Source organism: Astyanax mexicanus, chromosome 6 (assembly GCF_023375975.1).
Source record: "Astyanax mexicanus isolate ESR-SI-001 chromosome 6, AstMex3_surface, whole genome shotgun sequence".
NCBI classification, from domain to species: Eukaryota; Metazoa; Chordata; class Actinopteri; order Characiformes; family Acestrorhamphidae; genus Astyanax; species Astyanax mexicanus.
The window spans coordinates 3,942,351-3,965,736 of record NC_064413.1 but is presented as its reverse complement, the minus strand read 5'-3'; the positions used below and the strand labels follow the sequence as shown (position 1 = coordinate 3,965,736).

Here is a 23,386-nt window from a genome sequence, read left to right as displayed (position 1 = left end):
GGGCAAAATATGTATTTTTATTTTTATATTACCTTATGTGTGTCTAAAAACTATATATATATATATATATATATATATATATATATATATATATATATATATATATATATATATATATGCTAATGGGCTCAGCAGACTTCCGCATAACTTTTATAGCAGAGCCCCCCTCCCCCCAACTCCAGACCCCCCTCCTTACCACACACACTCTCTTACAAACACACACACACTCGCACACACACACACACGCTCTCTGTACTGTTTGGGATCTTGCGTGTGGAGCTGGATTGGAGCCGAAGGAGCTGCAGGGTCGATAGTAATTAAGGTTTGCAGAGAAAACGATGGAATAAAGTTAAAAAAAGGAGTTTATTAGTTTAAGAACTAACTCAGGCTTTTAACTTCGTGCTTTGCCCCCTTTACCAGATTTCTCCATAGACTGAGAGTGAAGTGCTGAACCAAGTGGTGAGTTTTCCTTTTATTTCTTTTATTTAGTTAAAAAGATATTTTAATGCTTAATTATTTATTTATTTGTCTTTTTCAGTGAATTGTCTAATTTTTTAATTGTCTAATTCTTTTTAATTGTTTTTAGCTTAATGTTTTTCGAATTCGCCGTTCCACCTTAAATGTTGCAGCTGTTGCATTGAGGCGCCTGAGGCGCCTCAATGCAACAGCTGCAACATTTAAGGTGGAACGGCGAATTCGAAAAAGTAGCCCAAAAAACGTTAAAATACGAAAAAAAGTTATTTGTATTATATTTTTTAAAAGTTAATAATCATATTTTAAAGGGAACATTTAGGAAATTAATAATAACTAAATAAAAAAAAGTTTTTCTTGTTTTTAAACAAGCTTTTCTTTGAGACACGTGACCAGCTAGCGTTGTATCCTATTACTGTTGTAGCGAATTAATGACTTGTTTTGCAAACCTAGCTATCAAACACATTAATATGCATTTTATAAGCGATAATGAGTCATGAAGTTTCTTTTTTTGTTTGGTTTGTTCTATTTATCCAAAATAGTTTTTATTTAGCTTTTATTTAATTGGCTGTAGAATCCTGAGGCACAAAAATGGAAACGTATAAAAAAAAACTTGTATATACAGCTCTGGAAAAATATGAGTTTCTTTGATTTTACCTAAATAAATACCTCTGGAATATAATCAAGAAGAAGATGGATGATCACAAGCCATCAAACCAAGCTGAACTGCTTGAATTTTTGCACCAGGAGTAAAGCAGCATAAAGTTATCCAAAAGCAGTGTGTAAGACTGGTGGAGCACGACAACTGTGAATATAAACCACGGTTATTCCACCAAATATTGATTTCTGAGCACTTAAAATGTTGTGCTTTCTTTCTGCAAATACATGCTCTTAAATGACTATTTTTTATTGGAATTTGGAAGAAATGTTTAGTAGTTTATAGAATAAAACAACAATGTTCATTTTACAGAAACATATACCTTTTTAAATAGCAAAATCAGAGACTGATTCAAAAACTGTATATTAGCTGTATATTATTACATATTAAAATATATATTTTTTTAATGTTTCAGGTGTTTTATTAGATTTAATTTAAAACAAGGCTGTTGAAAACTTACTTTTAAATTACTTTAAATTAATGATGTGACCAGATTTTTAAAGCCTGCTCATGCATTAGCAGTTTCATTTAATTTATGCTCTCTCTCTCTCTCTCTCTCTCTCTCTCTCTCTCTCTCACACACTTGTGTATGTCATGCACACACAAACACACACACACACACACACACACAGCTAATGGCACATTTCCTCTTTTCAAGCTGCTGAATATAGGATACTGAGTTTAACCGAGAGCTTTAACTGGGCTAATAATCGCTAGTGTAGCTCCATATTCCACATTCAGCATCAAACTGTGTGTGTGTTTGTGTGTACATGACCACACAAGTGTGTGTGTGTGAGAGAGAGTTATTTAACAGCATTTGTAAAAATGCAATCATGTTTTCCATAATGTAGTCACAGAATATTGTTGTGATTAATACAATTGTTTTATTTGCATGGGATTGGAACCAATAATACAAATCTAAGTGTTTCTAACACTATTTTTATTCACATTTAAATTAAACCCAATATCAAAAGTTATTCATTATTAGTAATCATTGTTAATCACAGAATTCTATTTTTAATAATTTTAATTGATTGACACCACTAATTTAAACATATCTTATCATTTGGTATTCACATGGTATTGCATGTGGTGTGGCTTTTTTTTAGTATTTTTTTTTTTTACAAGCTACTGCAGATAATGGAGGTTGAGGATGAGTTTAATATGCAGCATCATATTCAACTCAGAGAGACCTACTGTATTTCACAAAAAACAAGAAACATTTAATTTTAGCAGAGTGATACCTTTAAAAAAGTGGAAAAATATTGTACAAAATGAAGGTGTTTTTTTTTTTATTTAACCAGTAAGCTAAACAGCCCTCCTACAGTGCAAAGACTGTAGAGCCCCTGTTGTTGATGGGTCTGAGCTGGGAATGTGGGAAATGTAACTAGTCTGGTATGTGCTGGCTGTTCCCCCCACAGCCTTGTGGTGTTTCCTTCAGTTACAACACTCTGTAACCCACTGACTAAATATCTACACATCATCTGAGTGAAGCCCCCCACACTCTCCCCACGCTCCCCCCCCCCCCCTGCCTCCCTCCATGCTGTGGGAAGTCTGAACTGTGCCCCACCATTCTTGAGGGGCCTGGGCTCGAAATAGACCACCTCTTGCCTTTCTTAGCAGCAAAAGGCCAGGGAACACACTGGGGGTTATGAAAGTGCACGCCCTAATGAGGTCCTGCTCAGGCTGGTAGGCTAGTAAACGTAAGAGCTTGCAGCTGCAGGGTTCAACAGAAACATGACATCGCACTGTGATGCTCCACGCTGTTGTTTTAACCTGCTGTCTTCAATGCTATCTGTCAGAAGCACCAGCGAAGGACCACACAATCTGCTATTTTTGTGCTTTTTAACCTCTTGAACTCTAGACTTATTCAGTTTTTCTTAGTAAATTGTGAACGCTTCAAGTTCTAAAAGGGTTCTTTATAGGCAATTGTTTTTTATAGACCAATATTAGTGCATTAGAGCCCTTATTTATGAGGAGATCAGTCTGAACGGGAACTCTTGTAGCGCTCAAAATCATGACGTCTGTTTAGGGATGAAGTCCATAAAAAGATTCAGTCAACTTGCTTCTATTGCTTTGTCTTAAGAGAGTGAAGCAGAGTTGTGGTGCATGAGTGGGCTGATGGTGGGAAAGTTCCCCATCTTTGTGGAGATGTGCGCAGGCGCAGTAGCCATAAAAATTGTGTTTTTATGCATTTTTGAGACAAATGAGAGAACTTTTCATGAGTTTTTTTTTGTCAGGTTTTATAAGTGATGTGAAATATGTTGTTCAAATGCTATTCAGACCTTCCCCTTAGAATAGTATTTTGTTCTCTCTCCATTAAAACAGATAAAAGACGCTGAGTAAACCCAAAGAACACTTTGGGAAACTAGGTTTCAATGGTGTCCCTAGTGTGTTTTTTAACACTTGTCCCAAAACAAGTCCACACCCAGAACTTCTGGGCTCATCGGGGCTCTTTATTGCTTGTTTGCTTTCACTTCCCAGAACCTACATCCAACTTTGGATAGATTGTGCAACTCCACGCTCTGATAATCCAAGTCTACAGTTTCTTTCACCACTACGAAATGTTTCATACAGCTACAGTTTTTAAAATATTAACATTAACATGCCAGTCTTGAATTATTTATATATATATATATATATATATATATATATATATGGATACTTGTGCAGCTGTAAAATACACTATGCGTCAGTTTCCCTGTTAAGGATTAAGCTTAGTCATAAACTGTATTTTCATTGTTATGGAAAATCTTTTAAAATGCGGTGTATATTGCTAATTGTTTGTGAGAGATGCTAATGTTTCAGTTATGCAACACCCTATTGTTCATGTTTCTAGATAACGGTGTGTGTGAACCAGAAACCACATAAGGGGAGTCTGTTAGCCATAACTACATCACAAAAACTCCTTCAAACACCGCAGAGAGAACAAGCTAACATGCTAATCACCTTATAACAATACATGATGCTCTGCTACACAGTTATTTCTGCTATAGAATGATGCATAATATAAACTGTGACACTTCTACTTTATTTGTATTACCTTTTTGTTTATGTCTGACCCAATTCCTTAAGTACAACACCAGTTAGCGATTACTAAATCACAAAAACTCCATCAAACACTGCAGAGAGAACAAGCTAACATGCTAATCACCTTATAACAATACATGATACTCTGCTACACAGTTAATTTCAGTTACACAATGAGGCAGAATATAAACCGTGACACTTCTACTTTAGTTGTATTACCTTTTTGTTTAATTCTGATCCAGTTTCTTGAGTATATTGCTATTTTTTTGTGAGAAATGCTAATGTCTCAGCTGTACAACACCCTGTTGTTCATGTTTCTAGATAACGGTGTGAGAAAGGCAGAAACCACATAAGGGAGTCTGTTAGCGATTACTTAACAGCTTGACGCAGCTCGAGGCGAGTGTGTGATGATTTAGGAATGCAGTTTGTGCTGTGTTAACTGGTGGGATATAAGCTTTCATTGACTGTTAGCTACATTAGCTTCAAAGCTCCAGTTTAAAAAAAAAAAGCTGCAAAAGCAAAACTGTCTCTCTCTGCTGATTGATTGTATTTAAGGGGAATTTGGTGAACTTTTCCTTTAAGTGGGAGTTTCCTCTCACTGTCCTCGTGTGGAGTTATTTAAACCAGGTTCCTTCACTCAGAAGAACCTGTAGTGAGGGTGTGAAATTTAGCGGAACAGTGATACTGCTCAGCAGAGCTGCAAAAATTGTGTTTGTGACTCTTTCTGGGTTTCCCTGTTCTGTTTTCCAGGAGATAATGGAGCTTTCTTTAGCAGCAGTGCTCTGCTCTTCCTTCTTAGTTCCAGCTCTGGGTGAGTGTTCTTCTCTTTTTGGTCTCCTTAAAGTATTTTTTTAAGAATTACAGTTTTTACACCCAGCGGTGCGACCTGCTGAATTAGAAGGAAAACATGGCGACACACCTGTTCCTTACTAGTGTCGCATAGTGCGCCTTATAATCCGGTGCATCTTATGTATGAAAACAAACCAGAAAATAGATGTTTATTATTAGTGCGCCTTATAGTGGGAAAAATACGGAACATTAACTATGCTTAAGACTAAGCTCAGGATTAGGTTTAATCTGTGTCTAGGAAGGTAGCCTCAACTCTATTTTCCTGGCCCATCTGTGTGTGTGTGTGTATGTGTACAGGGTCAGCTTTTGGCAGGGAAATGCCAGGTAAGTGTGCTGAGGCTCAGATGTGGAAAATGAGATTTGTTCATGTGTGTAAGGAATGCATTTCTTTACGTTTTTGGCTCTTTTTTTATTATTTTTTGCTGGTTGTGTTGAAGCTTTGCGTGACAGTTTTGTTTCGCTTCTGCCTCTGAGGGAATCCGCTCTGTGGTTCTGTGCTCTCCCTCAGGGTATGCAAAAATGCTGAAAAGTTAGTTTCTGTGCTGCAGGTTCTTCTAATCTTACAGAAACTGCAGTATTCCACAGTTTCACGGCTACTGAAGGTTTTGTGAATAATTGTAGACCTTTGCGGAATGGCATGAAGAAGCTGAGAAATAGGAGTGGAAATGAGCTCAGATGACATTATGATCGGGAGATTGCTGGTTCGAATCCCGATTATGCAGCTTGCCATCAGCTGCCCGAGCCCTGAGAGAGCACAAATGTCCTTGCTCTCTCTGGGTGGGTAGATGGTGCTCTTTCCTCTCATCACTCCTAGGGTGATGTGGATCGTGAGCTGATGTATCAGAACTGAGTCGCTGCGCTTTCCTCCGAGCGTTAGCGCTGTGATGCTACGCAGTAATGCTGCACCAGCAGCAGTTTGAGGAAAAATGGTGGAAGAAATTTGAAATAAATAAATAAAAAAATACAAAACATATTATAGGAGACATTCACACCTTTTTGATGGGTTTATTTTTCTTAGGAAATTAAATCTAACTCTTCTTTTGTGAGGAAGTGTTTGTAACACTTTTATTGAGAAAGAAATGTATTAGTTCTGATTTTTTTTATTAAGTCTGTGTATTATTTCTTCATTATTTGTTTATTTATTTGTATTTACTTCTTAATTTTAGTATTTATATTTCCTCAGTTGCAGGTGACAATTCACGGGTTGCATTGTTTTTGGGATACTTTTATATATATATATATATATATATATATATATATATATATATATATATATATATATATTTATATATATTACGGCCACCAAAAGCCTTAATTGCAATCTGTTTAAAATAAGAATGAACTGCGTTGTAAAAGTTTCTTTAAGCATCTGATGGGTGGGTTTTAGACAGATTTGGACCTGGCAACCCTGGCTGCAGCTGGCAGTATCTTGCTGTCTGATTTTTCTTTATTCCACCAAAGATAACAGAAGTCACTATATGTGAGATTTAAACTGTAATAAGATGTTTAAATGTATAATGAGCCGATGTACAGTATTAGTATAGGTGTTGTCTTGTCCCTTATCTGGTGTGTTTACATTTTTGGAGACACGGAGAGCAAGCTTAGTGTTAACCCAATACCCCTCCCACCGGGTGTAGTCCACTCCATCACACATGAATGATACGTTGTCGATTATGTTGACTAATCAATGCAGCCCTAGTATATTCCATCTTTAGGGACAATGCAGAACATTACAGAAACTTCGCACAATAGATGCTTTACCGAATTTGCCTGGAAAGGTCAATATGGCATCCTAACCCTAGTATCCTCAATTGGTATTGGCGATCATAGTTCGATTGGCGATCAAGCTCATAGTTGTGTGGAATTGACCTCAAAAACATTTCCATTTCTTCTAATACTGGGTTGGGCCACCCCTTGCTCTCACAAAAGCCTCACAAGTGGTCTAAGAAGACCACTGAAGGACACTGAACTCTTGTTAAGGACACTTGTCATGTTCATAAAACCAGTTTGAGACCATTTTTAGCATCTTCAAAGCCGCAAGGACTGTGGGGGCTCCCACTCTGCGATAAGAACCTATTGACTGTGGGCAAATAAGGAACAAAACACATTCCAGATACAGGGTTTTGGGCATCCAAGGCTCACTGACACACAATGAAGGCTATCCCATCTGGTCTACTGGAGCCCAGGAGGAATGCTAGGAATGTGCCAACATGGAGAATCACACGCTCCAGTGTACAAAGCTGATTGGTCAGTGAGTGTCCATGCTATTCCTTGTCCACCTGCCGAGAGCAGAGAGAATACCAGATTGGGAACTGGATGAAACAACAACATTGTCTGGTCTCATAAGAACTTTAATGGATAATGTTGTTTAATGGACTCTGAACCACCAGCATGGACTGTCAAAAGCCGACACTAACTTCACTATAGACCAGTTGGACCCCTTCAGCGCAGTCATAGCAGGGTCCTCAGGGTCCAGCAGAACATGTTGTTCTGGAATAGTATGAAGGTCATGACCAATAGTTCAAGATGTCTTGGCCTTTATATAATCCCCCAGACCTCAATCCCATTGAGCATTAATGGAATGTGTTGGAATAACAAGTCTAGTCTGTGGTTACTGTTAGCATCCAGTTAATGTCCATGTTCTCTTGGTTGGAAAACAAAGATATTACAGCCTTCTAGTCACTGCTGGACTGAGAATTGCCCACCAACCAGAAATATCCAGGAAACTGCATCCTGTGGGCAGCATCCCGTGCCCATTGATAAAACACTAGAGGAGAACCAACACAAACTGTGTAGCAACTAGGGGTGTAATGGTGCAAAAAAAAATGAATTTTCACACCTCAGTATAAACCCAACGGTTCAGTATGTTTACGGTACTTTTTCGTTATATTTTTTGGTGTGATTCATGGAAAAATTAAAGAGGCTGGGCATTCTGTATAGCCTCACCTATTAACTTAATAATAACAATGGATCTTCTTTATAACCATGTTCAGTTTTTTGGTGAGATTGAATGTTGTAACGGGGCTCGAGCTCTTTTTTTATTCAATGCTTGAAACCAGGGTTCCCTCCTACTGTCATCATGAGAGCCTCCAGGGTTCAAACAATCATGAAAAACCTGGAAAAGTCAATGAATTTGAAAATAGTCTAAAATTTAGTCTAAAATCTTTGTGTTTACGTTTATCGATGAAGAAAATGTATTTTAAACTAACAAATACATCAGCACAGAGTAAATTCAGTAATTTAGCCCTACACAATGGAGCTCTCAGGATCTGACGCACATTTTATTGTTATTAAGGTTTTTTATTGTTATTGTTGTGTCAGCATTTTTTATCAGATTAATTTTAGGCCTACTATAATCAATTTTGGTTATTATTGGTTGGTTTTATTGTCCATGTCTGCACTGAGGTTTTAAAAATCAAATGGTCATGAAAAGTTGCCTTGAAGGCATGAGAAAGTCATGAAAAAAATCATGAAAATGTTACTTATTTATTATATGCACAGTAAATTAACTAAAATGTGCGAGAAGTGTAGAAACAAGGAGGTGATCATAATATTCTGCAGTGCATTTGTATATATTAAAAGGAAAGGAGGAAGAGGAGAAATCATGACCCTATTATACAGTATTTATATAAGTGAGCTTACGCTTTACTTCATTTTCATGTTAAGGTTTACATTCCGCTCATTCCTCTGTGTAATTTCTGAATAGCTCATTGAGTGGCTGAGAGCAGTGGACACATTCTTTTGCTCTCGGTTTCAGCCTGAGGTTTGTGTGTAACGCTGGATACATTCAGCACTAAAACTGTAAAGCAGGGGTGTCCAAACTACGGAGGTATTTTAGAAATAGAATGAAAGTTGGCCCGCTGTTAAGCAGGTTTTGTGAGATTCAAAGTTTGAAGCCAAAGAGTCTAAAAGCGGAGAGGGTGCGCATTTCTAGTGCAAAAAAAACGGCCAAAGAGTCTAAAAGCAAAGAGGGTGCGCATTCTAGCGCAGAAAAACGGGCCAAAGAGTCTAAAAGCGGAGAGAGTGCGCATTTCTAGCGCAGAAAAACGGGCCAAAGAGTCTAAAAGCAAAGAGGGTGCGCATTTCTAGTGCAAAAAAACGGCCAAAGAGTCTAAAAGCAAAGAGGGTGCGCATTTCTAGTGCAAAAAAACGGCCAAAGAGTCTAAAAGCAAAGAGGGTGCGCATTTCTAGTGCAAAAAAACAGCCAAAGAGTCTAAAAGCGGAGAGGGTGCGCATTTCTAGCGCAGAAAAACGGGCCAAAGAGTCTAAAAGCGGAGAGAGTGCGCATTTCTAGTGCAGAAAAACGGGCCAAAGAGTCTAAAAGTTGCCGTAATTAAGGAGTTTAATATTAAGAGACATCATGAAATTAAACATCAATTTGAAAAATCTTAGTTTACACAACACTGTTAAAGATAAAGATAGTAAGTCAAGTAAAATGGTGTGTAAATGAAATAATCAGGAAAAAGTATTATTTAAAGTGGTATATTTCACTATTTGTTTTATTAAGAGTCTGTGGCCCGTGACTTCAAATATATTTCTTCTTCTGGCCCCCAACAAAAAAAGTTTGGACACCCCTGCTCTAAGAGTTCTCAGGTGTCTTTTTTTTATTTTTATTTATTATTTTTTTTTAATTGCGGACCCCTTGGTTGAAGTCCAGTCGGTGGGAATTTTAAGAAACGATTTTTTAAGAAACAATGAACAAAGGAATCATTGGTGCCTCACACTGCAGCCTTGTGACTGTGTGTGTATGTTCCCATGTAGCTGTCTCAGAGGATTACTGAGAATGACTTGACCTTTGCAACATGCTTATTTTAGCGCTCGTAACGGGCGCACAGTTTGAACACACGCAGCTTTGGAAAAAAATTAAATAAAAAAAGACCACTTGAAAATGACTAGTTTCTTTGAGTTTATCAAATTAAAAATCTCTGGAATATAATCAAGAGGAAGATGGATGATCAGAAGCTATCAAACCAAGCTGAACTGCTTGAATTTTTGCACCAGGAGTAAAGCAGCATAAAGTTATCCAAAAGCAGTGTGTAAGACTGGTGGAGGAGAACATGATGCCAAGATGCATAAAAAAACTGTGATTAAAAAAATAGGGTTATTCCACCAAATATTGATTTCTGAACTCTTAAAAACTTTATGAATATGAACTTGTTTTTTCCTTTGCAATATTTGAGGTCTGAAAGCTCTGCATCTTTTGTTATTTGGGAGAAATGTCCATAGTTTATACAATAAAACCACAATGTTAATTTTACTCCAACATAAACCTATAAATAGCAAAATCTTATATTATAATCTAAATATTTTGAGATGATCAATCCAGTATCCCTGAGTCTGGATTGGTGATTTTGTGGGAATGACCCAATATGTGTTGGATAAGCTGCAGTGCTGGAGTTTCTTTAATAAAGGACCTTTTATAAAAGACGGGATAATTTGATATAGCACTTATTGTTTGGCTGAGGGGTGTGGAGGGAAGTTACCTGTCCTGCAGGAGAAACAATCTCACCATTCATGAGCTTTTGGACTAAAACACACTGTTGGTGGTGGATATCCAAAAATTGATGTTTACTCTTGGTACTCTGTGAGCTCATGTTTCCGTCTTTGGGAGGTTGTGTACTGTTCAGAATAAAGGCGTCTGAGAGGCTGAGAGGCTTGGAACTCGAGTCTAGTTAAATTTTTTTTTTTTTTTACTTTGCCAGAACTTTTACATTGTGGTTCCTTAAACTTAAACTTTTATTTGTTTAGCTATTTACTTTTTGTATGCATGCAATAAATATAATGCACTTCAGTGTTGTGGTTGTTTTTTGTCATTACATTACTTTATTTTTGTTACAATATTATTATTTGATAGAAAATTTGAGTTTTGTTATGGCACTGTTTAAAGAAATAGACAAACGTTTATAGATTTTTTTTTTTTTGTTTGTTTTAGATTTAATGTTTAAAACTGTTATAAGTAGGGCTGGACGATATGGCCCTAAAATAATATCACAATATTTTATGGTATTTTCAAGATAACGATACTCTTAGCAATATGACAGAACAATGAGAAAAAAAAAAATCACGAATACACTACTGCAACAAAATAAAAATAATTTTATTATTGCATAATAATATATATATATTAGGAGTTATAATTATGGTAGTTTTTTTCTTTTGTAAAATTTTCTTGTCTTTGTTACTAGTAAATAAAAAACTTTTTGTTGAAATTGCTGCAAATGCTGTATTGGTCCATACTGAATTTCCCTGCATTACTATGTGCTTGTTCTGTGCGTGGGTTTGTCAAGTCATGATGTAAAGCCCAAAAAATGATATTTCTGCTCATTAATCTGTTTATGGCTTCTTCTTTGTCCAAATATCCTTATTTTTATGTCTGTTGATTACAGTATCTGGAGATCGGTAGCATGATATAGTATTTTATTGCTGTTAATGGTATTTCTTTCAGCATTTCTATATTATTCTAATCTGTGTTATTTTCTCTCTCTATTTACCTCTAGCCTCTACAATGGATGAATTACAAGGTAAGACTCTTTTGACATCTCTCACATATTTATATCTGCTTAATTCAGCGCCGGGCTCGGAGGCTCTCCGGTCTTTTCCAGGTCAGGCTCTGGTTTGGTAGCTCAGTCTGATGTGAAGCAGAACGTGTCAGACTGTTTGAGACGGCAGGGCTTGAGCCTCAGCAGGTGAAGGAAAATGTTGGTCACTTTGTAGCGAGGTGTTATCCTCTTACCGCACATTCCATCAGGCCCAGCACTGTCAGGGGCACTGCTGCTGGAAAACTCCTGATTTGGTTGGTGTCGATACTTGAGGTCTGTTTTACCAAAAGCATTTACCAAACAATAGTAAGAAGTAGTAAGGAGTTGAGCTAACTTTTACTCACATGTATCTAAAATAACACTGATGAGGTAAAATTATTATTAGTATAGCATTTCTGAGGTAAATTTATGGTGAAAATAGCAGTTCTTGGGTAAGTCCATGATTGGAATGCCAATTCTGAGGTAAATGTATAGTTTAAATAGCTATTCTGAGGTAAATTCATGATTAAAGTTGCAATTATGAGGTAGATTCATGGCCAAAAGCAGCTCTGGTGTAAATTCATGATTAGAATACCTATTCTGAGATAAATTCTTAATAAAATAGCAATTATGAGGTAGATTCATGGTAAACATTATGCAGAAGGTTAATGGTAAAACTCATAATTAGAATGGTATTTCTGAAGTAAATTCATGATTAAAATAGCAATGCTGAGGTAGATAAATGGTGAAAATTGCAGTTATGGGGTAAATTCATGATCAGAATGGCAATTTTAAAGCAAATTTATGACTAGAATGGCTATTATGTGGTAGATTCATGGTGACAATAGCAGTTCCAGGTTAAATTCATGATTAGAATGGCAGTTCTGAAGTAAATTCACAATTAAAATAACAATTCTGAGGTAGATGAATGGCAAAAACACTAGTTCTGTGGTTAATTCACGATTAAAATAACAATTCTGAGGTAAAGTCATGATTAAAATATCAATTCTGAGGTAGATGAATGGCAAAAACACTAGTTCTGTGGTTAATTCACGATTAAAATAACAATTCTGAGGTAAAGTCATGATTAAAATATCAATTCTGAGGTAGATGAATGCCTAAAATACTAGTTCTGTGGTTAATTCATGATTAGAATGGTAGTTCTGTAGGAAATTCATGATTAAAATAGCTGGAATGTTGATGTCCAAATATATTTTGATAGTTTTGTTATTAAGGCGACAATGCATTTAGGTTTTGTAATTTATTCAGTAGTGAAAAAAGTGGTAAAAGTTTGAAAACATGCATGTTTTTTTTTTATCTTTTTCATTTTGAATCATGGAAATTAATATTATATCAGGATAATGCTTTTGGAAAATAAGACCTTTTTACATAGAACATGTTTTCTTCAGCAGTCTTTGAACACTTAGGTTAGGTTTGGAACTCATGAAGTTTGTGTGTTAATGATTGATGTGTGTTTGTAGAATGTGAACTTGCTGTTAGTAGTCATGTGAATTGTGGTTTTAGGCTCGTCCAGCTTAGACTCAAGTCTCTCTATTCATTTCTCTTTCCCACCAGACCACGACAGCCAATTTCATTATGGTAAGTTGGGGATAATTTCATCTATTTAGAGAATGTTGAGGTGTAGAGGAAAGAGGAATGCCATGTTTTTAGATAGATAGAAATGGGAAATGGATTGTAGAATGGAGTGTAGAAGTGAAGGAGAGGTAGCACACACACAGTTTCAGTGCAGTTTTCTCAATCCCTACCTGCTGTTTTTGATGCAGAAGTTTTTCTTATGTTATTATCTTACATCATTTGCTGGTTTCATGCATGAGTAATGTCTGTGATGGATGAGTATCACTTAGAAGCATCATCAACCTAAAAAAAAGTGTGTACTGGGAAATGCTGTGCTCATGTGGAGGCTGTGGTGAAGGATCACTCTCAGGAAACATCTGGGGAGGTCAGTGCGGGTTTGCGTTTTTCCCTCTTGTTTTCCTGAAGTAGATGGAAAACACTCACCCCAGGGCCGCGCTTCTGTACAGCCTGTTAAAAAAGTTCTTTGTCAGTTTAAAATACTTAATTTGATTAAATGTTATGTAGAATTCATTAAAAGTAAAAAAAAAATCTGCAAACGTTAATGCACAGTCAGATTATATGTTATGAATTTAAGAGTAATTGTGGCATATGCAATTTATAGCTCTGAAAAAATAAGAGAACACTTAAAGATTTTCTTTGATTTTACCAAATTGAAAACCTCTGGAATATAATCAAGCGTAAGATGGATAATCACAAGCCATCAAACCGAACTGAACTGCTTGAATTAAAGCAGTGTGTAAGACTGGTGGAGGAAGAGAACATGATGCCAAGATGCATGAAAAAAAACTGTGATTAAAAACCAGGATTATTCCACCAAATATTGATTTCTGAACTTACTTAAAACTTTATGAATAAAGGTAGGCAGTTACATTTATTAATTTAGTGTAGTTTCCTAGACCCTGAAACAGCCCTGAAACGTAATCCCACCCAATCACATTACCTTTCAGTTTGAACACACTATCCCATTGCAAATGTTTCCAAAACTGGGTCAATATCATTTCCTTAGTTATAATTTCATTTTTGCCCATTATCTTTTCTAATAGTGCGATCGTAAACACTGATTTAATCTGAGGGCTGTGAGAACTGTGGCTCTTTAGATGTTTGTTTGTCTCGTGGCTTTTTGCATTTGCTTATTCAGGTTGACAGATTTTTGTGAAAAAAAAAAAAACATTTTAGTATTTTAGTGTCCACTTTTTAATTGAATTTTTTTTGTTTGATTTTAAAGAACATAATAAACAAGGCATAAATGACTAAAGAAATGGGGTTGAATCTGAACTATTTCTGTCATTTTCTCATATTTTACCAAATTTCCTATAATTAAGGCATAACTTGCTGCTATTTGAGACTTTAAGTGTACTTCACATTTCTAAAATTGGTTCTGTTTAGTTGATAAAAATTCATTTTGTCCTTATTAGAAACTGAAACTAGTTGATTTTAGTGGACGAGTTGGCAATTAATTTGTGCGTTGTATTTGGCCTATATTAAAATGTGTAAAAAAGTTAAATTATTTCTCACCGCTTTTCATCCAAGCCTTTCACTCAGATTCACACTGATGTAAAGTATCTGTAAATACAAATACTTCTTTGTCCTGATGAGCCTTGGATTAGATTTGGACTTGGTTTTGCTTAAACTGGCGTATTTTAGAGGCATAAGCCTTGTTAGCCCGTAAACCGAAAAAAAAAAAAAAAAAACATTAAATAAGCTGCAGTGTTTAAAACGTGTGAAAAACGTAGCGGCTTATAGCCCGGAAATTACGGTATGCAGAATCAGAAGACACACCAGGAGGGTAAGGTTAATGTCAGCGTCAGGACTGGCTGTTCCTGGCATCACTGCACAGCTTCAGAGTTCATAACTTGCGTTTTTCTCCAGCTCTGCTCTTCTCTTTCTCTCTCTCCTCCTTTCAGACTATGAATCTGTGAGGATCGGGGGTTTGATCTTCGCTGCCGTGCTCTTCTTCATGGGGATCTTCATTGTCATCAGTGAGTGGCTGTTTAATGGGGGAAATATGAATAGATAATTCATGTGTGGCCAAAACTTTCTGCTTCAGTACACTTGAATAGCTGGTGCTGTCCAGTCACAGAAGGTTTAGGTCAGTTGGATTAAGACCAAGGCTTGCGCCAGCATCCTGATTAGAGCTTCTTTTACTGTCCAGACAATAGAAAGAAAATATTTTAATTCCAAAGCCAAATAATTTAGTCTTCCCCTTAATTTGTTCAGTTATTGATTTTAAAATTCCCTGTTTTAAGGTCCTATATTATAGAAACTACTTTTTTAAACATTGCTAAAGTAAAAAAAAAAACTGTTTTCAAATAGATGTGCAGTAGGGGTGGGCAATATTATATCGTATACAATATATTGTGACACAGAAATATCATGATATTAAAAATCCATATGGTGATAATAGGGCTGTTCTATCTTAAAAGTAGTCTATTATTTACTGTAAAGCTTTAGGCGTATTTATTGTATAATTGTTTTAGTTTGCAGTTTATATGCATGCACTAAATATTCTGCAATATTATTTGCTGCATTATATTATTTATGCTATATTATTTATTTTGCCACATTATGATTATTCTGTTATACTATTATACAATATTCCTGAAATGAATGAATTATTTTAGTTTACCTATATCGCCAAGTATATCGTTATCGCAAAAATACCCTGAAATATCGTGATATTATTTTAGAGCCATATCGCCCACCCCTAATGTCCATACATGGTCATAAATCAATAATAATGTTGTTTAATTATCACTTTGACGTCACCAACAGCACCACGTTTTTTGTGTACACATCTCCTAACAAGCCAACATCATTTTTGTCATATTTTGGGGGCAGTGGGCTAAAGTGTATCATATATGTGTGATTTAGTATTTTTAATCTGTCATTTTCATAAATGTACAGACATATAAAAACATTAAACAGTAGTTTTGCTATTGGTCCTGGGGACAGCTTGATTTCCCGTCTGAATGAATGCAGGGTTGTGTGTTTGGCAGGGTGTGTGCTCCATAAGCAGAGGTAATTATAGCTTCTGATTTAGACGCTGCTGTAACGGGTGTAATAGTACGTAAGCTGTTGTGGCTTTTAGTAAGTTAGTAAGTAAACAATAATATTATGAATGTTATGAATAAAATGACAGGTTTCCTCTATATTTCCCACACCTGTACGGTTCCCACACCTTTACGATTCCCACATTTGTATGATTCCCACACCTGTATAATGCCCCACACCTGTACGGTTCCCACACCTGTACGATTCCCCACACCTGTACGGTTCCCACACCTGTACGATTATCCACACCTGTATAATTTCGCACATTTGTACAATTCCCACACCTGTATAATGCCCCACACCTGTACGATTCCCCACACCTGTACAATTCCCACACCTGTACGATTCCCCACACCTGTACGATTCCCCACACCTGTACGATTCCCCACACCTGTACGATTCCCCACACCTGTACAATTTCCACACCTGTACAATTTCCACACCTGTATAATTTCGCACATTTGTACAATTCCCACGCCTGTATAATGCCCCACACCTGTACGATTCCCCACACCTGTACAATTTCCACACCTGTACAATTTCCACACCTGTACAATTTCACACATTTGTATGATTTCCACACCTGTATGATGCCCCACACCTGTATGATTCCCACACCTGTATTACTCCCACATTTGTACAATTCCCACACCTGTACGATTCCCCACACCTGTACGATTCCCCACACCTGTACGATTCCCCACACCTGTACGATTCCCCACACCTGTACGATTTCCACACCTGTACAATTTCCACACCTGTACAATTTCACACATTTGTATGATTTCCACACCTGTATGATTCCCCACTCCTGTGCGATTCCCAACACCCTCCTGTGCGATTCCCAACACCCACCTGTACGATTGGACACACCTCTTCTCACACTCTTGGTGAGATTTTAATCTCAGTGTCTTCATGAGGGAGAGTCACCCGGAATAGTTTTCTCAGCGTCTTGAAGGAAGGAGTTCCTGGAGGTGCTGAACAATAGTTGCTGCTGCTTTTCTTTCACGCTGTGAAGCTCCAGCTCATCCCAATTAAATCACCTCAAATCACCATCTCAGTTCATCAGGTTTATCAGGAGGACAAACACTTAATATTAATAACTTAATTTTAATATATATACTGTTTACTATATAATTCCACACATAGTGTCCCTTAATTGTTTTCATGCCTTTAATATTAATCTACAATGTAGAAAAACAATTAAATAGAGAAATAAAACTAAACATTGAATGAGAAGATGTGTCCAAACTTTAGACTGGTACTGTATGTCAAAAGAAGGCATTAGGTGAGTGCAGTGTTTCTTAGCTTCCACAGGACATGGTGCAGGACTCATGAGATGTGATACTGGCTCCAGTCTCATGACCTTTGGTGTGTCAGTGTGAAGTTTGTGAGATGATTAAAATCCATATAGTAGAAATCCATAGAGTAAAGTAGTGTAACATCATGACATTCATAGAAATGACTACTGATGTTTATCCTTATGCAGGACTGAGGCGTTCACGCTCCCACAGACGAGAAAAACAAGATCAGATCCAAGCTTTGAAATAGCTGGACTGCATGACCACATGTCTTTAGCCATCCTTAAACTTCACTCTCGTCTGACACCCAACACTATAGCTCCCCCAGACTGCCCAGATGAGACCCTTGCCCCACTCATAACTCCTTAACTTGTGGGGCCAGGCTGGTGGCCCGGCCCTGAAATCCACACCAGCCCATAAATTAGTCCGTCATGCTCCTGGAGAACAAGCTCAGCAAGCCGTGCCAGTAAAGGGACTCGACGACCCAGTGTCCTGAAATTCGCTATGCAAAGAGTTTATGCAAGTGCGTTAGGGCTGCAACGATAAGTCGATATAATCGACGATGTTGATTATTAAGCCAATTTCATTGTCGAATAATCGATTATTTGTAACAGTACCACATTACACAAAGTGCTGGTGACGGAAGCGCAATGGGGTATGGGTAATAAACTCTCTCACACAGTTTACACTCAACTTAGCTTGCGTCTCCAAAAGTGCCCAAACACAACAGAATACATATTTACTCACTAAATATCACTACTTTCCACATTTAAATAATATATAGACATTTGAATGGCTTTTAAACCTCATGTTCATCTGTTTCTATCATTTTTAGAGATGAGGGCATTACAGAAATAATCACTTGACTAATCGAATAATCGAAAAAAATTATAATCAGTTTAATCGACTACCAAAATAATCATTAGTTGCAGCCCTAAAGTGCTGCATGCATTGATGGATGTGCTAACCCAATATCAGGTATTGCAACCAGCGATGGTGAAAAAGTGCAAAATGTCAGTTGAACTATTGCAAAATGTCTGATTTACATATTGTGATGTGTCTGAGTACCAAAGTACACGAATACATCATTCTCGCCTATAGCACAGTTGAACCTGAGAGGGAGCTGCTACAGAGGCAGAAATTACCCCAATAAAAATGTTTTTACTTATTTTTTAAAAGGTTTGGAAATGTGTATAAAATGTTAAGCAGGACTGGTATGTTTCATCACTTCAAAGAAACACATTTTTAGCTATTAATGGAAAAAATATATATATATTTAGGGTTTAGCGGCTCTTTAATATTGTCTTTACCCAGTCAAGGCACTGACATTAATTAAGCTTCTACAAATCATTATGGCTGCACATCTTTCTGGTCTTTGTATGACTATTGCTTCACAAACAATTACGGTACATAGCAACACCTTAGCAACCACTTAGCAACATCATAGCAACCACCACAGATACTATAACAACACTAGCAACCACCTGGCAACACCATAGCAAAACTCTAGCAACCAACTCAAATACCATAGCAGCACCTTAGAAACCACTAAGCAAAAACATAGCAACCACCACAAACACCATAACACCACTTTAGCAAGCACCTAGCAACAACTTAGCAAAACCCTAGTGTCCAGCACAATTACCATAGCAACACCTTAGCAACAGTTAGCAACACAATAGCAACCACCACAGATACCATAATACTTTAGCAACCACCTGGCAACAACTAAGCAAAACCCTAGCAACTAGCACAGATACCATAGCAAAACATTAGCAACCACTTAGCAACACCATAGCAACCACCACAGATACCATAACACTTCAGCAACCACCTGGCAACAACTTAGCAAAACCTTAGCAACAACTTAGCAAAACCCTAGCCACCAACACAAATACCACAGCAACACCTTAGCAACACAATAGTAACCACCAAAGATAGCATAACAACACTAACAACCACCTGGCAACAGTTGTCAAGCACTTAGCAACACCATAGCAACCACTGAGAACGTTCCACTGCTTTCTGTAATAATTACGTAACACAGTGCTGTACTTTCACTTTTTTTGCAATAAACTACTGTACTTCTGAAACTTAAATACAATTTTTTTTAAATACTTTAGTGCTTCCACTTAAGTGTGGAGCTTAAATAACTTTTTAACTTCTACTTAAGTCACTTTTTTTTTAAAGAAAACATTAAAAAATGTACTTTTACTGAAGTCTAGGGCTTTTAAAAGTCTGATAAATTTGAAACTTTGTGGCAAGACGTCAAAAGACACATTTTTATTAGAAATATTCAATGCTGGAGTGATATTGTTTTAAATAATTAGGGTTCGTGTTGGATGTTACACATCTCCCAGAATGGAATTAGTTTTTTTTTTTTTTTTTTCAAGCAAGAAATAATCCCACAGCCCCATATTTCTGGTAACTGTGTTAAATGTCTGTATCTTCTCAGATTTTGATTTGTACATTGTCTGTCAGGGTTCATTGTCTTGTCTTCCTGCTCACTCTCCCTCTCTTGTATTTCCCGTAGGCCGAAAGTGCCGCTGCAGAGGAAGCCAGGCGTCAAAGTGAGTAGAGGGCGAAAAGCGGCTCGTTTTATAAATACTGTGAGCGTTTTGTTGCGTGTGTGTGTGTGTGTGTGCATGTGCTGCGAGGAAGTGTTGGGTGCACGGCTTGTTGGATTTCTCTGAAAAGTATTTGTGTTCGGTGTAATCTGGTCACAGCCAGACGGAAACCTAATCCCCTTTAACTTTGCCACTGTTTTGTTTCTTGCTTGTTTTCTCTTTCTAAGGCCAGTGGGACCTGACCCAGAAGCAGCCAAAGGTAAATCACAAAGTAATCTTTGTGTTAGCAGTGATTTTACACCTCATCACTTCTTGCCACCATGACGACAAAATAAAACATTAAATTAATATAATTTTATACCTTAATGTCTGTTAAAACGCATTTAAAAAAATGATTTAGTATATTACCTAACAGTCCCTTAAAAAGCAAATATGAAGGAAGTTTAATTAAGAGCATTAAAAGTATGTTTAAATGCTTGCATCAGCTGCCGGAGCCCTGAGAGAGCACAATTGGTCAGATTTAAAAAAAAACTCATTCAACTCAAAAACAGGAGACAAACTATCATTTGACAGTTGTTAAAGATATATTTCTGGGATCTGTCATTTGTTAGTTGGTTGAATAAGCAATTTTGTGTTTTTTATATAATATTCCAATATATGTTTACATTATTAATGCCTTATAATAATAATAAATTATTTGCAATATTCTGTACAGTCCACACAGTGTAATGGCTAGCTGATTTTGAATTTTTAGCTTGATGAGAGCAATGCGTTCCTTTTTTACATGCTGCTTTGCACATTTTACTCATTTTAGTTCATTTTATATTTCACATACTTGTATTTACTGGCTGACAATTCACATACAGTTTGTAATTCTCTATTGCAGGAAGAAATTAAGCTACAACAACAGTAAGCAGATGAGCAGGTGAGTATTTTGAATGATTATTTACAATTTGTGTTCTGTAGAACATAATATAAACACACTATGAAGATTATCAATCAGATCAGTTTTTTTGAAAGTTAGGATGAAATTGTCATTTCATCTTTTCTTTTTTTTAAATCACAAAATTATACAAAATTTATAGACCATTTTAATGGAAATATAGATTTTAAATCAAATTGTGACCCCAAAAATAAGAATCAAATTGAATTTAATCGACACTAAAACTACGTTCACATTATATCATGCTGAAGTGACTCGAATCAGATTTTATTTATTTATTTATTTGTTTTTTGCTCAATGTGACTTAAATCTGATTTTTTTTCCTGGCTGTGTGAACATGCCAAAATCGATTTTTTTTTCCCCCTTCAAATCAGATTTGGGCTACTTTCATATGTGGTCCTAAATCAAATACGTATCTGATTCATGCACATGCGACATTAATGTGAATGGTCAAATCGAAATTTTCATGCGTCTTTTTGCTGTTACGCATTAGCATTAGCGTTAGCTGCAAAAAAAAACAGCAAAAGCAAACCACCTGGCCTTTTTTTCCCTCCTGGACGTGAGCATGAGCTATAGACCAGCTGTTTACTGTTTCTCCACTCCAGCAAAAGATGCTCCGCATATGAGCTGCTAACTCATCCATTTCCCTTTATAAAGCTACGAGTCTCTCGTCTCTCTAATATGAGTTTTTTTGTTGTTGTTGGTGAAGAAGGAGACATTTATACAGGTATCAATGTGAGGCGCATGTGAGGCAGCGTTTCAGATACAGATTCGTTCACATTACACATTACAGATACAGATCACTTACATTTATGAATGTGAACCGTCAAGATGGCCAAATCAGATCTGAGCAAAAAAACTGGGTTTATTCATTAGAAATTTTTCAGACTGGAAATTTTGCTTTGTTTCTACATTGTTGCTCCGTTTCACAGTGAAAGTTTTGACAGTCACTTGTATTTGATCTCATATGACAGAGAGCGTTGCCACCAGAGGGACACGACAACACTGGCAGCCTTGTGATCAGCAGCAGCAGCAGCATCAGGATGACGGGAGGCTCGATAGAATCCGCTTCTTCTTGAATTTCTCACTTTCATGACTGTCTTTCACACTGCCGTTTATCCTGTAGCAGACCTGCTGTCATATTAAGTCACTCTGAGCAGGAAAGTATTAGCGAGTTTTAGTTTAGATTACTGTGTGCTAGCAGCTGAGATAGCAGCTTTTTAATGCTTTTGTAAAAAAAACTACAGCTTATGTAGATTCTGTAGCATGCAGAATGTTCAGGCAGCATTCACTTTTAAATGGTAGCATTTTATACATTTTGTAAAGTCTTCATCATTGTTTGTAAAGCAGTGATTCACTGATGAGCCAAAACGAACGTTTTGAGCTAAAATTCAAGTTTAGAGAACACATGACTGACAGCCTGTTTTCTTTTTTTTGTTGTTGTTGTTTTCTTTTGTTTTGTTTTTTTCTTTTTTAATCAAATAAACTTTATTTAGACTTTACATGCAGTGGTTCAGTTTGGTTTTGTGAGCAAATGAAAATGATCAAAATATAAAAAAACACCAAATGCCAAATAACAAAAGGCCCAAAAAGGGAACACAGCACGTTCACACAGCAGGTCAATTAAGCACATTAAAGCCTTTCTCAGGTGGTCCTGGGATGATTTTCTCTTTTATGGTGGTTAGGGTCCTCTGTGATTTTATTCCCGTCCGGAACGACCATGTATGTGTTTTATTTCTCAGACATCCTCTGAGAAAATTACAAACTGAATTATTTACTGTTTTTCTGGGCTGAACTCCGTGGTCCTCTGGTAATTTAAGTCTCATCCGGACGCACATATGAGTTTCGTCTTCACGGGTTTAATAAAATAGCTATTTGTCCACTGCCGCGCACCGTAACTACACTTTGTGTGCATGTTTGCACGGAGATCCATGAAAAAAAAAACAACAGTGAGTGGAAATGGAGGAGCTAATGAACGGGATGTCATGTAAACGAGAAAAGCCTAAAATCTCACTGGTCCTCCTGTTTTTTTCAATTACAGTCCAGATGCAGAAGTTTTATCACTGAGTAGAAGTGTGAAATGTATGAGAAACGAATCCTGTACAGATAGGGCTTAAGATATCAATCTGTTTACATCTGGACGAGACCAATGCCACATAAGAAATGCAAATGTAAACACACCCAACTTTCATGAGGTGGTATGAGGCACATATGCGCCGCATATTTTTATATGTTTGGATAGTAGTGTCTTATTTTGTGTGCACTACAGACAGAAAACAGCATTCTTAGATTTTTCCATCACTGGAACATAACTCAAGTCTGAAAGGGTTAAACAGGTGGAATTAATACAGGTATTGATTGAAAAATATGAGGCCTTTTTAACTCTCCTATTATCTTTGGGG

The 23,386-nt window shown here is 36.8% G+C and overlaps 1 protein-coding gene and 1 long non-coding RNA gene across 6 annotated transcripts; one reads left to right on the top strand and one right to left on the bottom strand.

Annotated features, from left to right (window-relative positions):
• Positions 1–183: 183 nt before the first annotated feature.
• fxyd6l (FXYD domain containing ion transport regulator 6 like) lies at positions 184–22,486 on the top strand. Of its 4 annotated transcripts, XM_022674245.2 has the most exons (11): positions 184–322; positions 421–459; positions 4,910–4,970; positions 5,306–5,332; positions 11,506–11,529; positions 13,102–13,125; positions 15,027–15,101; positions 20,008–20,044; positions 20,269–20,300; positions 20,928–20,966; positions 21,959–22,486. In XM_022674245.2, the coding sequence occupies exons 3-10, from the start codon at positions 4,916–4,918 to the stop codon at positions 20,936–20,938; spliced, it is 285 nt and encodes a 94-aa protein (XP_022529966.1). In that variant the 5' UTR covers positions 184–322; positions 421–459; positions 4,910–4,915; the 3' UTR covers positions 20,939–20,966; positions 21,959–22,486. The 4 variants fall into 4 exon arrangements, with proteins under 4 accessions (XP_022529966.1, XP_022529968.1, XP_022529967.1 ...); XM_022674247.2 differs by lacking the exon at positions 5,306–5,332; XM_022674246.2 differs by lacking the exon at positions 13,102–13,125.
• Positions 16,295–16,893, bottom strand: LOC125802364 (uncharacterized). Of its 2 annotated transcripts, XR_007439413.1 has the most exons (4): positions 16,826–16,893; positions 16,617–16,687; positions 16,511–16,582; positions 16,295–16,387 (listed from the first exon to the last, which is right to left on the bottom strand). It is a non-coding gene; the product is annotated as an uncharacterized LOC125802364 (long non-coding RNA). The 2 variants fall into 2 exon arrangements; XR_007439411.1 differs by lacking the exon at positions 16,826–16,893 and having other exon boundaries at positions 16,670–16,752.
• Positions 22,487–23,386: the final 900 nt, after the last annotated feature.

Bases quoted from the DNA above. Each gene is read 5' to 3' on its own strand.
- fxyd6l (XM_022674245.2), top strand. From the start codon at position 4,916: ATGGAGCTTTCTTTAGCAGCAGTGCTCTGCTCTTCCTTCTTAGTTCCA. The intron at 13,126-15,026 runs GTAAGTTGGGGA...TCCTCCTTTCAG, and splicing joins CGACAGCCAATTTCATTATG to ACTATGAATCTGTGAGGATC. The intron at 15,102-20,007 runs GTGAGTGGCTGT...TATTTCCCGTAG, and splicing joins GGGGATCTTCATTGTCATCA to GCCGAAAGTGCCGCTGCAGA.